General features: G+C 40.4%; 1 protein-coding gene across 2 annotated transcripts in view; it reads left to right on the top strand.

Moving 5' to 3' along the window:
• The first annotated feature begins 3,063 nt into the window (after positions 1-3,063).
• The window catches only part of CLIP4 (CAP-Gly domain containing linker protein family member 4), a 30,297-nt gene continuing 17,509 nt past the window's right edge, over positions 3,064-15,851 (top strand). For both annotated transcript variants that reach the window (XM_086871404.1, XM_086871399.1), the window contains exons 1-8: positions 3,064-3,192; positions 4,522-4,558; positions 6,732-6,793; positions 7,373-7,519; positions 10,089-10,228; positions 11,063-11,156; positions 12,039-12,200; positions 15,326-15,444. In XM_086871404.1, coding sequence (XP_086727530.1) covers positions 7,387-7,519; positions 10,089-10,228; positions 11,063-11,156; positions 12,039-12,200; positions 15,326-15,444 — 648 coding nt within the window. In that variant the 5' untranslated portion in view covers positions 3,064-3,192; positions 4,522-4,558; positions 6,732-6,793; positions 7,373-7,386. The remainder of the gene's footprint in view (positions 3,193-4,521; positions 4,559-6,731; positions 6,794-7,372; positions 7,520-10,088; positions 10,229-11,062; positions 11,157-12,038; positions 12,201-15,325; positions 15,445-15,851) is intronic.

Raw genomic sequence — 15,851 nt, 5'->3', positions numbered from 1 at the left:
AGCAAAATTACTTTATAAAGGAATTGATGAAGGAAGAAATACATGTAGAAGAATAAAGACAGTAATTTTGAGGGGTTTGTCTGCACAGGGCTGTTGGTACACTCAGGTGACCCAAAGGGGCCAAGAAGAGTTGTATGATTAGTGTCAGCAGGAGTTTTGTGAGATGTATTTACATTTCTCTGTTATTTCTGGAAAGTGTGTTCTGGTCAGTTAGTCACAGTTTCTCTTTGCTAGGCATTCCATCAGTATTTTAGGTGCTTGGAATCTGCCCCAACCAAGGCATTCACTGCTGGGCTCAGTGGGTAAGACAGTGACTGCCAAAAGACAAGAGTTAGGACAAAGAACAGTGTGAAACAGCTTTAAGTTTTAAGCATAGATTTCCAGAGCTATGCAAATCTAGAAAATTAAAAGGAGAGGGCTTCACTGGCCTTGGCAACAGTTACATTAGTTCACAGGAGTGAAAGCAGGTTTGTGGTTGTGGAGCAATTTCAAGGTGAGTTCCTTTCAGGTGAGGGACTGGCAATTTAACTGGCTGGCAAGGGCTTCAGCACTTTCTAATGGAAGGCAATAGTAATGATTTTGGATCTAGAAGTGAGGTCCATGAATTTGTATTCCAGAAAAATATCCCAAGATCCTATAGAAAAGAGTGCAGATATTTAGCCTTATGTCTTTTCCACTTCCCAATGAGCTCTCTTACCTAAAAACTGAGGTAAACACAGGATTCCTCCTCCTGGCTTTCTCTCAGGGCGTGTCTCCAACCACAGTTTGTGTGCACACTCACTGTCAGAGCCTCCCTGCTGCCCTAAGCCTTGCTCCAGAGTGGCTCGACTTGAAGCTGCAATGTCTTCCTAAGCCATTTTAATGATTGCTTTCCTCTGCTATGTAAATCTGTGGGGATGAACGGGTTAGTAATGCTCTATTTCTGCCCAAAGGAGAAACAAGAACTGAAATAATATTTCAGTTGAAACTGGCTTGCTGTTCACAAGCATTGTTTCCCCGTCTTCCTCCCAAGGTGGCCAGAGCTGGTGCAGCCCATTGTTTTGAGTTCTCCAGGTGCTCAGCAGCCTTGCTGCCCATGGCAGCATCAAATGAGTCAGACAGGATAGGCTGAACAGGCTTTTTATTTTCACTCACATCCTGGCTTGTAGGACTGACTGAAAAAGACAATGTGCTAGGGTACAGAAAGTGGTTTAAACATGTATTCTTTGAAAATTTCCATTACAAGGTCCAGAGGTAGAAGTCCAGACAGGCAAGGGGTTTTGTCCGGCAGTGACATCCAGTCTCCTCTGTAGCTGCAGCACTCAGGACTCACTTTGAGCTAAGATGTTTGGGGTTCTGCCATTGCTGGCCTGATCAGAAGGACATTCTAGAACCTGAGATGATTCGTTAGGTCCTCGCTTTCATTTTCTAGCATAAAAAATAATCACACAGAGTTTTGTCCTCATATGCAACTCCACCTTTGAATTCACACCCCATTTTCTGTGGTTTATGGCAGATGGCAACTACATCCTTTGTCTCCGCTTTCATTCTGCTGCATCAAACAAGCCATGCTCTGGTTACCCCCTAAAAGAGACTGCTCTTTTCCTTGGCTGTGCTGACAAACTCTCTCTGGACACACTGGATTAATTGCTGCTCACTGAAGAGGGCAGCTCGCACCGAAATGTGATCCCTCAAGGCGATGGCCAGACCTGCTGGCACGAACACTTCACTTCCCTGCCACAACTCTCCATTTACACATCCTAAGATAAGTGTTTGATTTTTGTGCCATTGCTTCATTTTGGTAAGGATGTTCCTTGTGTAGCTGTCTTGCATTGTTCGGTACCTCAGTCACTTCCATACAATGATCCCATACCTCACTCTTACACCAGTTCATTCCTTTCTAACAGCAATTCTTTCCTTTTTGCTTTTTTTTATCTTATTGGTTTGCTGTTTTTTTTATTTATTTATTTATTTTTAATTAAAGGAAAATATAAAATGAAGACTAGTTCCAAGGATAATATCCCAGGATGTCATCGGTAGCCTCCCTCAGCTCAGGACTTTGCATTTAACACTACTTAACACTGTTTCCCCCTGTGCCTGTGCTTTGTCTTCAACGAAGCTCCCCTAAATTCTAGTCTTCTCCAGAACTGCTAATAACTCCATTCCAGGCTCTACACTAAAGTCTGTTATTCAGCATCAGCAATAAAACATTTCTTTGCCCAGAGCACCAAGCATCTCAAAAAAGGCAAACATCAACTGCCAGTACAAAACTCACACTTGATCTTGCTTTCATGATTGACTTTTTATAGAGTTTGAACCTAAGTAGCTTTGAGATCAAAGTAGTGGCCTGCATTTTCCTGGAACATTTTTTCTTTGCCTTTTCCAAGGTATGGAACATTCTAAGAAGTGGAAGAATTTCCTTTTTCGTAGCCATCTGTTACCACGTTTACTTTCACAACTGCAATTCAATGCTCTCCTTCTTTCAGTTTCGGAGTCTCTGGGAGCCGAGAGAATTTGCAACTCTTGACCTTTCCAGCACTTCACTTGAGGGAATTTCTACTTACCATTACTATTATTCGTCCTGCCCCCATCCCTTTTAATATCATCACTGGAAAAACAACACCAAAAGCCTGACTGTAAACACCAGTTATGTTTATTTAATAGTGACCCACGTAGAGCATAAAAATATAGCTGGACTTGGCTGAGGTTTTATCCAGGTCAAATTCCCTTCATGCAGCCTGGGCTCAAATACGAGGCTGGGTTTACTACAGTAGGCGTTTCCCGGAGAGCGCCAGTCTCTGGATTTAGCTCCTCATTAGATTTTACACCATGGGACGAGCACGCTTTGAAAACCCTTCTTGGGAGCCGCTCCTTTCGTTCCTCCACCTGGCTACTGAGACAACCAGCAGTCCCGACGGCCGAACCGAGTGCTGAACCGTGTCAGGCTGTGCGCTCGCTCCCACCGCCGCTCCCACCGCCGCCCGCTCCCGCCGCCGCCCGCTCCCATCCCCGCATCCCGCAGGTGCGCGCGGCCCGCGCCCCTTCCCGCCGCGGGGGGCGTGGCCTGCGGGACGGAGCCCGCCCATTGGCCGGAGGCGTAGGAAGGGGCGTGGTTTACCCGCGATGGGCGGAGCCTGAGCCTCGCTCGGCTCTCTGGGCTGCGGGCTGGCGCGGGAGGCCCGGGCGGCGGGCGCTGCGCTCGGCCGAGAGCAGGTAGGGCTGGGGCAGGGATGCCGCTTCCCGGGGCTCTTCCGGCGTTTCCCGGGGCTCTTCCGGCGTTTCCCGGGGCTCTTCCGGCGCTCTCCATCCTCCCTCGGCGCGTAGTGGGGGCCGCCGTGGCGGCGCAGGGACCGGCGCAGCGGGCGGGCCGCGGCCGGCCTGGCCCCCCCCCCGCCCGGCTGCGGCACACGGGCCGGGGGGACGGGCACGGCCCGGGCGGTGTCACCGCGGCTCCGGGAGGGTCTGCTCTGGTCCCTCCCCGTGAGAGAGAGCGGAGCTGGGGAGGTGGCCAGGGAGAATCTGCCCGGAGAGTGCGGGACCTGCGCTCCCTGGAACTTCCAGCTTGTCAAAGCGCTTGGCCGGTGGAGGTCACAAAGATGCGGGTATGGAGCATCTTTCTTATGAGGAGAGACTGTGGGAGCTGGGCCTTTGTAGTGCGGAGAAGAGAAGACAGACGGGGTCTTATCAATGCATGTAAATATCTCAGAGTGCCAGGGGGATGATACCAGACTCTTTTCAGTGGTGCCCAGTGTCAGGACGAGGAGCAATGTCTGTAAACTAAAACACAAGAAGTTCCACCTCAGCATGAGGAAGAATTTCTTTACATTGAAGGTGGCAGAGCACTGGCACAGCTGCCCAGGGAAGTTAAGGACTCTCCATCCCTGGAGACGTTCAAACGCCACCTGGACACATTCCTGTGTCACCTGCTGCAGGTGACCCTGCCTTGGCAGGGGTTGGACTGGATGATTTCCAGAGGTCCCTTCCAGCCCTGACAATTCATTGAATCTGTGAAAACACTGCCATGTTGAAAGAGGGCCCTGCAAACCATCCAAATTATGGTTCTACCTACATGTGTATAGCATGTCTACCACTCGTGCTGTATGTTCTGGCGTGGGCAGGCGGTGTATATGCAAGAAACTTGTTCTCTGAACTTTATTTTTCTTGAGCAAATCTAAGTACATGATAAAGAGTCCATTATACATAGTTGTCAAAAATAGCATCACATTTGTGGCAGGTTCAGCTATCAAAGTCGAGAGCAACTGTATGTTGTGGCTTGAAGTGCTTTAGGATTTGGAAGTTCTTACAGCACTTGCAGAAAAGCTTTGTGCTTTAACACAAGTTACAAACTAAAGTACATGAAAAAGTTGGGTCCTCTGTTATGGAACTTTTTTCATGTGTATATGCAGAGCTACCGTGCATTCCTGTATAATGTGTGGATATCAAGAAATCTGTAGTTGCTGTTCAGTTTTGTCAGCAAAAGGGTGTGTGCATCTGATGAGTCTTTGACTTTTTCCCCTGATATTTCTGTGTTTTCGTTTTCAGATATAATTCAGTTGGAAGAACGTATGGCTGGCAGATAGTAAGTATGATAGTCTCTGCTGTGCTAAACTGTGCTCCGTGGTTGTTTGGCAGTGCTGTGAACAGAAAAATTCTCTTTTCTTTCATGTAATTTCTTTAATAGTTTCTGCTTTTAAGCTCTTTTCCTAATACAGGAAAGTTACTGCTCTTTTGGAAGGCCTCCCATTCCACTGCACCAGGACTTTCCAGATGAATCTTGGTGGAAAGTATGTGTTGGGCATTGTTAATACTTCAGGCAGTTTTGATATTGCTTACAACAGAAGTCGTTATGAGGATGGTGTGGGGATGCCTTTTTACTTCCTTTGAAATACTTTCCAGCCTTTTCCTTTCCCTTTGCCTTTCCAGGGGTGGTGTATGTGTGTGATGTTAGCTAGCTGGGAAGCTTTTTCACCTGAGCTGGCAGCCTCTGGAGGTGGCAGTGGGTGCAGAACGTGTTCTCTTGACATTGCGTGGTTCAGTGCCGTGTCATGTGCTACATTTCTAGAGCCAGGTGAAAACCCTGCACTGTGAGGATGTGCACACTTCCACTGGAGGTGTTGGCACTCCTGTGGACATATAAATTCATTCTTTATGGAGTTGGGTCAGCATCTGCATTGTAGCCTTTGGGTCCTTGTGCCACCTACCTGACAGCATGGGTTGTTTCCCTGCCTGCTTTGCTTTGGCAGAATACAGATGGTGTTCTTGTCTCTGGTCCTGCAGAATAAAAGATGCCCTGGCTACGTGCACAGGTTGTGTAGTGTTTGGTCTGCTTTCCTCTGTGCCATAAACACTCTTTCTTGTATTAATTTTGAAATGTCTCCGTTGATTTCAAGTTCCAACAGCTTACGTTGTCCTACTTCACAAAATCTCACCTTTTCCTGCTGCCATCTGCTCAATCAGGTCTGGCTGCTTTTCAGTGTGTTTCCTCTGTTCCCTCAGTGTAGGGCTGTGCAAAAAGCTTTTAATTTCTTTTGTGTCTTTCTCTAGCTTAAGAGGCTCAGCTAATATGTCTTCTTTACTCATATACTCCTTTGTGCATTTAATGAGAGCTTTGAGGTGCTGCCTGTGAGAAACTTGTGAATTCATGTATCTTACAAAGCTTTGTTTTATTTTGCCGTAGCCTCTAAAGAAATATCAGATGGTAGCAGATTTATTTCACTGTTGCACTTCAAAAGCAATTTAATTAGGTATTTGCAGCTTAAGGGACTTTCTAGTCTGTCAGGCAAGAAAGCTGTTGTCATCTTTATGACAGCTATTAAGCCATTGAATTGTAAACTCTTAACTTTTCCTGACTGAAAGAAAATATTAATTGAAATAATTAGAGATATTTTTGGCCTAGTTGAATGGAAGAACATGTAAGCCAATGCAATTTGATAATGCTGTGGGGAAAAAATAGTCCTGTCCTTCCAGTGGCCTCCTCCTTGATCTTCATGCCAGAACAGGAGTTTGTACAGCTGTATAAGACTAAGGAAATGAACTAGTTGGGAGAAAAATGAGCATTTTTCACATGAATTTTTATTTCCAACTTGAGCACAAGGTGAACTGTGTATGATGGGCAGGAAAAGGAGGCTTTAATTTATTTACTTCAGGATTAGCATCTGTAATGCACTGCTAAAATGCCTTCTATATTAGCATGTAGATTGTGGGGTCCCAAGTACTGTGACAGATTTATTTGGGGAAATACCAGACTGAATCTATTCATATAGCTTGTTGTAGGTTAGATACAAAACCCAAAATAAGTCTTTTTTTTAGTTTTTCATATTTACTTGGGTATAAATTAAATGTAATAAAAACAAACATTCCTTGAAGCTCCACAACTTCTTTCTGTCAAGCAGGCTGGCTAAACAAATTCCTGAGAAAAGAGCACTGTATAGTAATCTCCAGAATAAAAATGTAGGTTGTTTAGTAGAAATGTTGCTTTTACCCCAAGTGTTTAATAATGATCATTCAAGATGCAGGATTTCAATTTTTCAACAGAGATGTAGCCTCTGATGGTGCAGTCATGTCTGTTTCTCTTAAGAAAAGTGATTTTTTTGTTATTTGTTAATTAATTTGCCTGATAAAATGTCTTACAAGTGGTAGCCATCTATCCTCTGATCTTAACCTGTGAACCATAACTAGGATGTAACTTGGGCTGGTTGTTAAATTTTGTCACTATAACTCTACAACCATTTAGTCTTGGTTCTCTCTCCTAGATTGCTGTAAGGCCAGGGAAGTTGGCTGGAAACAACACGAGGGTGAAGGTTACAACGCTGTGGTAAGTGTGCTATTTTAAAACATCGAGGAGAAGAGCTGGGAAAGGAGCTGATATGGAATCGTGAGTCCAGGAGTGAATCACTTGGTGATGAATTGTTGTGTGTGGGAAGATGAAAGAGCTGAGAATTTAAAAAGAGGAGGCAGCAGTAGCTGGCAGCTCGTGGTGAAGGGAGGGAATGTGCGTGCAGAGTATGAGGGCAGGTACTTGATGCTTTACATTTTCATAAAGCTGTGAAACACACTAATCCATTTATCCTCAGTGTGTGTTTGCTAATTAGAGAATTAATATTTTCTTTATTGCTCAAGTGGGAAACTGGGGAGAAATATAATGTTTTCCATTACTTATGTGTAGGTTTAGTGGTAGAAGTCCAAACTAGAAGCTGGCTAATCTTGACACCATGATAACCATTAATAACCTTTATGAGCTTGGTTAATTTATTGGTTTGTAATAATGTAATGGCAGTAATAGGTTGTTTACAGATTTAAGATTTTAGTCTCATTGCATATTATATCTTACTATGACAGAACCAATCCAAAGTTTTTCCAATGAGGTTATTTATTGATTTTTGTCCTCCTAAAGGAACTTTCTAGAAGATGACCATAGAGGATCTCCCAGAATCTTCCTTCGAAGGAGGTTCCCTCATTGAAAGAGAACAGTTCTTATTCCCAAACTCTGAAACGTCTGTTACTTTTTCAGTTGCTGCAGCACCAATGCCTTCAGACTGTGGTATGTACTTTAAACAGAAAATGAATTTGTGATCAGCAGAAAATAAATTTGAATAATAAATTTTAGGAAAAGCTTAATTAATCTTAATTACTTCTTTGCAGAAAATGCTTTCTTATTAAATGGATTCTCTGTTAAATGAAAGGTGAAGACCCATGCTTTTTGCATTTTTCTTATTGTATACACTATAAATTATATCTTTTCCTTTATATAGTAATGTGCATGTGTGGTCATATTTGTAGTTCTTTCACATCTCAGTGTAGAACTGGATATTGTGTTAAGATGTAAAATTGGAGTAAGTAAGGGAAGTTAATCTACACCACATTTAAAACATCTTGAGTTACACTTTTTCTTACGTAAATGATGTACTAGAAGAGGATATTTCTGTTGGAAGTGTACATTTTTGTAGTGGTAAGGACCATAAAGTGAGCAGTAGAAAATGGTACCAAGTATCAGTGATAGCTGTCAGAATAATGTTTGTCTTCAGTAACTGTCTTCACATGTATAAATTATAATAAAATTTCTAACAGTATATAACGTGTCAAAATGTCACCATAGGTAAGGAGCTTTACTGATAGCTACAATTACAATGCCTTTGAATTTAATCCCTCCACCTGTGTTTCCCATGCATTGATCAGAGCAATCAACTGCATTCAGGAAAAAAAAAATAAAAAATAATATATGCAATGTTCTGTGTTTGACAGACTCAGTATTCTTGAGACCCATTTTTTATAAGGTAGTTCAGGTTGGGAGTGTAAGTGTTCCACATGATATATTTCAGTACATGAACATGTGTCCTAGCATGGTTTAGCCCTGTTCTCATCACTTATGTCTCCTAGTCTGCTCTAAGTACTGCCATGATTTATTCCATTCTGCTTTCTTATCCATTAGATAAAGTTTCAATTTGCCTTCTTTAAATATTGTTTTGTTGTGGTATCTTCTAATAACTCTATAATTTCACTGTCTGTTCTACCTGGCTTCTGCCTACTCATTTAATAAAAAAAAAAAATCCTTTTATAGGAGATTGCTATGTAACACTAACATTGCTGATCTGGGGGAAGGAAGTTAAACCATTACAGAGAGAGATTCTCAGTCTTTGCATTCAGTGCATTTATTTTTCCTTAATGCAGTTGAGCACTGTAATTAATACTTGGGAAAGAGAGGGGGAGAACGTAATATCTTAAATTATCTACATACCATTGGCATCCCTTCATGGGATTCATTGCTTCAGCAGATTTTCTGTAGCATTGCTTTGGTTTGCAAAGACTACAGCTGATCACCTGTTAAGCACTTAGAGTGGTTGTTATTAATACTTGATACAGTCTCACATTTTTTTCCTATCATGCTGATTGTAAGAGTTGATTTCTGATAGATAATTTGGATCAGGTTTGTGGCTAGAAATCTTCCTGGCAGAGTAAGAACTGTGAATATCGTGCAGGGTCATTAATCTTGTTGCCTAGTTGTCTGTTATCTACAGCTGAAAGCTATGAAGTACAGCTGTGGTTTATGTGGAAGGTAAATATTGGTGGGTAAATCAGTAGATGTGTTGATGCATGGGATGTAGGGAAGAAGCACACTTCATGTAGTGCTGGGAGATAAAGGATTTGGGGTTTTTTTTTATATGCTAGGTGCAAATAAAAATTCATGTTAAATGTCAGTGAAGTTGTCCTCCTTTTCCATTCTTGTTGGATCAGGGCGATGCAGTTTGAGGAACTCTAAATAACCAGGAAGCAAACTCTGTGTGTGCTTTTATCTGTTAATCCAATCTAGAGGTCAGGTATGCTGGTTTTGGGGAAAGGTTGGGATGATTCACCCAGGAGTGGTTTATGCCATGTCCCACACCCAGATGGCTGATGGTATTTGTTGCTTAACTTGTCTGTCCTGTCTGAGAGTGGTGAATCTGTGAGGGATGTGAGCTGAGTTGTGCATTTATCCAAAACCTGTTTAAAAGGCAACTCCCTGATAGCTGCAGCAGGGGTAAAAGTTAAGTGTATGCCATGATTCATTTGCTGATGGCAGTGGACTCTGCTTCCATTCCCTCTCCTCATAGCCATTGCTAACCAGATTCTTTCATATAATTTTCCAGAGTTGTAAGAAATTCCAGAGATTTAAAATAGAGCATGTGTATAACATACACATACACCTGTGAGTAATGTGACGTATACTTTTATAATAAAGGTGTGTGTTATATACTTACAGTTTGGGTTGCCTGAAAGAACATGAGGCTTAAAATCCTTAAAAGTGTCTTTTTTTTTTTTTTTTTTTTTTTTTTCTTTTTTTTTTTTTTTCTTCTGGTCTTGGTTTGGTGCTTTAATTTTTGAAGGTGTTTGTTTCCTGCAGCTGCCACCAGCTGGGATTGATGCATTCATAAAACACTGAAAATAGCAGAGGTCACAGAATGTCTTCCTGGTTAGAGTGTGTATGTTTATATTTTAGTATGTTCTATGTAAATTGTGATGGAGGAAGAAGAAGGAAGACATTTTCTCTCTGCTATTCTTTGCCTCTGAGTTTGAAAAACTAGATGAGTGTTAAATGTCAGGATTTTACATAAGGATTCTTTTTCTTTAAACAGAGTTTTCCTTCTTCGATCCCAATGATGCAGCATGCCAAGAAATACTCTTCGACCCCAAAACATCAGTTTCTGAATTGTTTGCTATCTTAAGGCAGTGGGTTCCACAGGTTCAGCAAAATATTGATATTATTGGGAATGAGGTGAGATACAAATGAAGATCCTTGAGTGCTCTCAATGTCAAATACTGTCTTGATAGTGAATAAAACCATTTAATTCAGAAGCAGAATTAATCATAAATGCAGATACAGTTTCTGCCTCTTAACAGGTAGTGACTGATCATACCTTGTATTCTACATGTTGTCAGCTTTTATTTGGAAAAAGAAAGATGATGGATAAAATTCAGTACATTTGCAGAGATGGTATAAACAATGTTTCTCAAGACAATTGTGTTGAGTGAGACCCTTCACCTTGGTGTTTCAGTTTCCTACTTAGCAGTAATCCCAAACTCCCAATATATGAAGTTACTGTTGAAGCTTGGCCTTAAGGGCAATCTTTCCTAGGCACAAAATATGTTTCTAGTATTTCCATCCTACTTTCTTATTTTTCTTCTGGATTACAGGCTTTCTGCACATGTGGGGAAGTGTAGTGAAGATAAACCATACTATATTATAACTGGGGCTTCTTTTGGGAGATGTGTGGGAGTGGGGTGGGTAATTGTTGAGAGATCAAAGAACAAGGGAAGAGCTTCATAAATCATCTTCCTGTGCAGTTAACTGCTTAACTTTTTAGCATGTGAAGTATATGTTAGAAAGAGCAATATAAAGAATTTTTTAAATCTGTAAATAATGAAGGTTCATTATGATGTTGTTTATTACATTTGTGTATGTTGCTCTGTTTTGCAATTAGAGTTTTTTCTGGCAGGCTTCTTTGTTACTAGCCATTGCAATGAATTTAGGAGTCAATATATCTGAAATAGCAGTGATGTCAGAGATATGCCAGAGCTAAAATGTACTTGTTTTCCACTTGCCTGTCAGATCATTAAAAGGGGTTGCAATGTGAATGACAGAGATGGACTGACTGATATGACCCTCCTGCATTATACTTGCAAATCAGGGGCTCATGGCATTGGTGAGTAAAAAAAAAGTCAGAGATGTAGAAACCTGATTGACTCACATAAGCTTTTCGTACTGACTGTTACAGAATTTTTCCTTGCAGTAGATTTATTTTTCGTGTTTGGTTTTCTTTCTTCTAGTGGCCATAAGCAAGGAAAGTGCAGAACCGCAGCAATAGCCATGGGGAGCAAGAGTTAGTAGTTCTAGGTATTAGAGACAGTAGTGCCAGCTTAAACAGGTACTTCATGTAGCAAAGGCAGTTTCAGACTGGTGCAAGCTGCAAGCTCGCTGTAGTTTTTGGTGTAGTTTTCTTACAGCAGAACATTTAGGCGACTGGCTGTTCTCTTTGTTTTGTTTCTTTCACCCTGTTCATGTCAGAAGAGAACAATAGACTTCATTTGCATTATTATGGTCATAAATACTGGAAATGAGAGCACATTTAACTCTGTTTGAATACCCCTATTAACTTTTCTGTATTGTGTTACTTCTTCATTGACCTGGGCTCACTTCTCCTCTGAGTTTGAGAGAAGTCTGGCATAGGTCGTCTTCCCTGGTGTTGTCAGATCTTTTAACACAAACTTCAGCATTGTGATGTGCAATTCTTTTTCTTCTATCAGATACTTAAACTCCTGGATTTGGTGGCTGACCCAGTACTTACATTAGTGAAAAACAGATGGTGTTATTATACACTAGAGATCTCAGCTCTTTATGATAAAGGGCAAAGATTTTTTATCCTAATCCTAAAAAAAAAAAGGCTATAAGAAAAGAAAAATAGTTACAGTTCTGTTGTGAGCTTAAAGGGCCTAATGTACATTTTGTATTACGCATAGACATGTGTGTTTTTTCAGGTCAAAAAAAAAAAATCACTAATGCATACTTTACAAAAATTACCCTGCAGGTGATGTTGAAACTGCTGTAAAATTTGCAACACAGCTTATTGATTTGGGTGCTGACAGCAGCTTACGCAGCCGCTGGACAAATATGAATGCCTTGCATTATGCTGCCTACTTTGATGTTCCAGAACTGATCAGTGTTATTTTGAAAAATGCAAAGCCAAAAGGTAAGCTTTGTGACCTTTGTTTCATGTAGTTGTCCGTATCTTGTACATTCTAAGCTGATATATAGTGGTCTGTAAGTGTGGTGTTCACTTACCCATGATTCATAAATAATTTTGTATTCTTCTATTCAGCCTCATTGGTTCATTTTTCTCTTAACCTATTTTTAGTGGTTTACTGTACTGTTTCTTGCTGGTTTTTAAATTTAAGCTTTGTACTTCTATTGTACAAGGGAATAGAAGTTTCAAATAGACTGGAAAGCAAACAGGTTAATCTTAAATTATTGATAACTAAAAGAATGTTTTCAGAAAAACCAAAGGTACAACTATTCCAGTAAAATGGTGTTTAAGGTTGCTTAAACATTGAGAAGAATATTTGAAATGTGGGGAGAAGGTTAAAGGAATAGTGGAGATTTGGCAGTTTCATGTGGTGAACCTGTGACTGTGGCTATTTTGACATGCTCTTTTTCCCCATTTCTCAGCTGTGTAGAAAGCTGAAGGAACAATTTGAGTTTAGTGTTTGGTGTAAATAGGTAACATCTTTTGCAGTGATACTGTGAAGGATTGGTAATTGGAGCCCTACATATACTAATGCAAATACAGAAATGGTGTTAAACCACAACTGTTTGTTTCTAATTTGGTCAGGACAGCAAAACCAATAAGCATCTTTATCACTAAAATTGTACAAATGTGAATTTGTTTGACTGGGCGTCCTTCTGATTGCCCCAGTTTGCAAAAGGATTTTTAATCTAGGGACTCTGTCTTAACAGTCTGAAAAGCTGTTAGGTTTTTGGAGTACCCAGGGCTTGCTTACCACATCTTGAATCTTCATGCAGGTAGTTGTTAGGCAGTGCTGTTACTGGTGTGACTTGCTTGGGAGGTGACAAGTGTGGGTTGGTAACAAAAGACAAAATCACAGTACAGTAGTTAAGTCCACATCACATTTCAATAGCCTGGCGCCCATAATTAGCATCAGCAGTTTTTAGGTCTCCTTTCAGACCTTATTTGCATTTGGTGTTCTCCTCCTGTGCAGTTCCTACAGAAGGGTTGGGATTTTGCTCAGATTTCCAAGGAAACCACTCTGGTTAAATATCTCGGCAGTTGGCAGTTTTTGGATAAGCAGCTGATGTTCTTTACCTCAGGAAATAGATAAAATTATTTGCCCTGTGATATGGAAACAATGGATAGTCTGAATTAATAAAATAATTTAAGCTTCATACTTCATCAGGGAGTTTGCAGAGAAGGAAGAACATACATAGAAGGCGAACATGCTTTGGATGGGTCCATAACTGAACTGGAGAAAAAATGGTTGTTAATATATAAATAGCTTTTCAAGACAGTGGTATGCTGGCTCTGAGACACCCATTGTGAAGCACAGGGGTTTCCTTTTGATTTACTGCTAAACTACTTTCTTTATAACACTTCGTAGTTCACTTCTTCATACAGGTTTACTTCTCAGTTGTTACAGGAGAGAGCTAGTTTGATCTTGGATTTTTAGAGGTTTTTAAATACAAAAATTGTATATTATTTTCTTCTAGATAGTTTGGGGGTAGTTGGCAGGTAACATTTGCTATTTGTCTTTTTTTCTGTCACCTCTGCTCTGCCCACAAGAGAACTGTTCAAAAAACAAAAGTATGAAATTTGCAAGTCTGAGGAAGTCACAGTCGAACTCAAAAAAAAACAAACGAACTACACATTTTGTTTTTCAAAACAGAAATACATGCAACTGTTGCTGGCTCATTAGCTGATGCTACTGGCCAGTATTTCTGCAAATTGGCTCCTATGTGTGCAGAAGATGTCGGGCTGTAAACTTCCATGGAAGTTTCAGTGGCTGTATACAGCTCCTCAGCTTCTAGCTGGTTTTAAACTGGTAATGTCTCCTGACCTTTGGTATATAAAGGGTACATCTGCATATGTAGCTCTCATTATGACTGAGGCATGTGAATGCAGTCTTTTTTCACATTTTTGTTCAAACAGTGCAGTTGCAAAACTGTTAAATTCTGATTGCAAATTTGTTACCTTTGGTATTTTTAAAATAGAGGCAATTTTATTAGTGTGTATGAACTCAGCATGTCTATACAGACATATATAACTCTGTATCTTCTATATATATATTGATGTTTCACTTGTTCATTTAGTGTAACTATATAAGGATTTTGATGATGTTGGGATATACTTTGTTTATGGCATTGTGAGAAGGGCCAGTGTTTTTTGGGATGGAGACTGATACTGGAAATTATGAGGAGACTCTTCAGCCCTGAGGTGGAAAGTTTTATGTTCCTCCCTGGTATTTCAAATTGGAATGTGATTGCTAATACATGTGGTCTTTTGGTTTGTGTATGAAATCAACTGGCATTTTTAATTAACAGTCCTATATCTAATTGACTCAAAATGACATCTCTCTTGTATAATTTAAGAGAGGAGCCTCAGACTAAACAGACATTTAAACTCCAATCTTCTAGAACAGTAATAACTTCATAGCAGATTGAAAGATACATTGGGAACAACTGATAGAAATATATATTGTGCTAAATTGCTTCCAGTCAAATGCAGTGCTCCATTTTCCAAACTGCCAGTGCGAGACCCTTCAGAGTGCAATTCCTTGAAAACAAAGAGATGATAACAATCACCAGCTCTTACTTCATTCTTGACCATTAGTAATTAAATCAATGTAAAGCAGATGCATAATCAGTTTTCCCTTGCCCTACTGCATGCTCACAAAGGAAAACAACTGTTTGAAGATGCATCTCATTTTAACGTTTGACACCTAGAAGCAATAAAATATAAATGTTTCTGAAACATTAAAACATTAATTTACTTGCAAAGCTGAAGTTACTCACTTGTTAATCTTGGCACAGTAGCAGCAATTTTGCAGTTAAGCCATCAGTATTAAAAAATGAGTGGAAGTACATGCTCATCTTCCAGGTTGGTTCATGGTATGAATAAACAGATGCAAATAAGGTTGATATTCTATGTAGAATTACTTCTCATATGCATTTGGTACATAAATAATGGTGTGTCTGTGTAAATGCTAACATAAACTATAAAAATGAATGTCCTCACAAGGAATCTGTAGTGGGAAATGTTTATGTAAGAGACTTGCATACCTCACATGTGATGTTTAATTGCAGATGTGGATGCCACCTGTAGTGATTTTGATTTTGGAACAGCTTTGCATATTGCTGCATTTAACCTATGCACAGGAGCTGTCAAGTGTTTACTGGAACATGGAGCAAATCCTGCCTTTAGGGTAAGGAGTTAGGTTGTAGATTCACCAGAAGGTGAAAAAAATACCTGGAAAAACTGAACAGTCTGTCCAGGATTTTGATTAGCTAAAAGTGTGCTACGTGGAGTGAGAGTGCCTCAGAAAAAGATACTTGCAACTAACTCATAGTGGATGATTTTGTGTGCTTTGTCTTACTTGTGTGTTGAAGTTTGTATTTTTGTGTCATGGTCTAGTTCATTAGTTCAAATAACTTTCAGGAGGTTTGTTGTCTGTTGTTTAAGCTTTCATTTATTAAAACTCCTGGGTGTCTTGCAACAGCTGAGACAGTGGGGGATCTTTTCAGAAATGGAGGAGTGCAGTCCTTGCCCTCCAGAAACACAGTGTTGTGCTTAGCATTGAGCCTGGTGTTAGCATGAGTAACTGAGAATGCA

This window comes from Cyanistes caeruleus, chromosome 2, assembly GCF_971803275.1.
Source record: "Cyanistes caeruleus chromosome 2, bCyaCae1.hap1.1, whole genome shotgun sequence".
Lineage (NCBI taxonomy): Eukaryota > Metazoa > Chordata > Aves > Passeriformes > Paridae > Cyanistes > Cyanistes caeruleus.
Note: the sequence above shows the minus strand (reverse complement) of the source record. Positions and strands in the feature narration are given on the sequence as shown.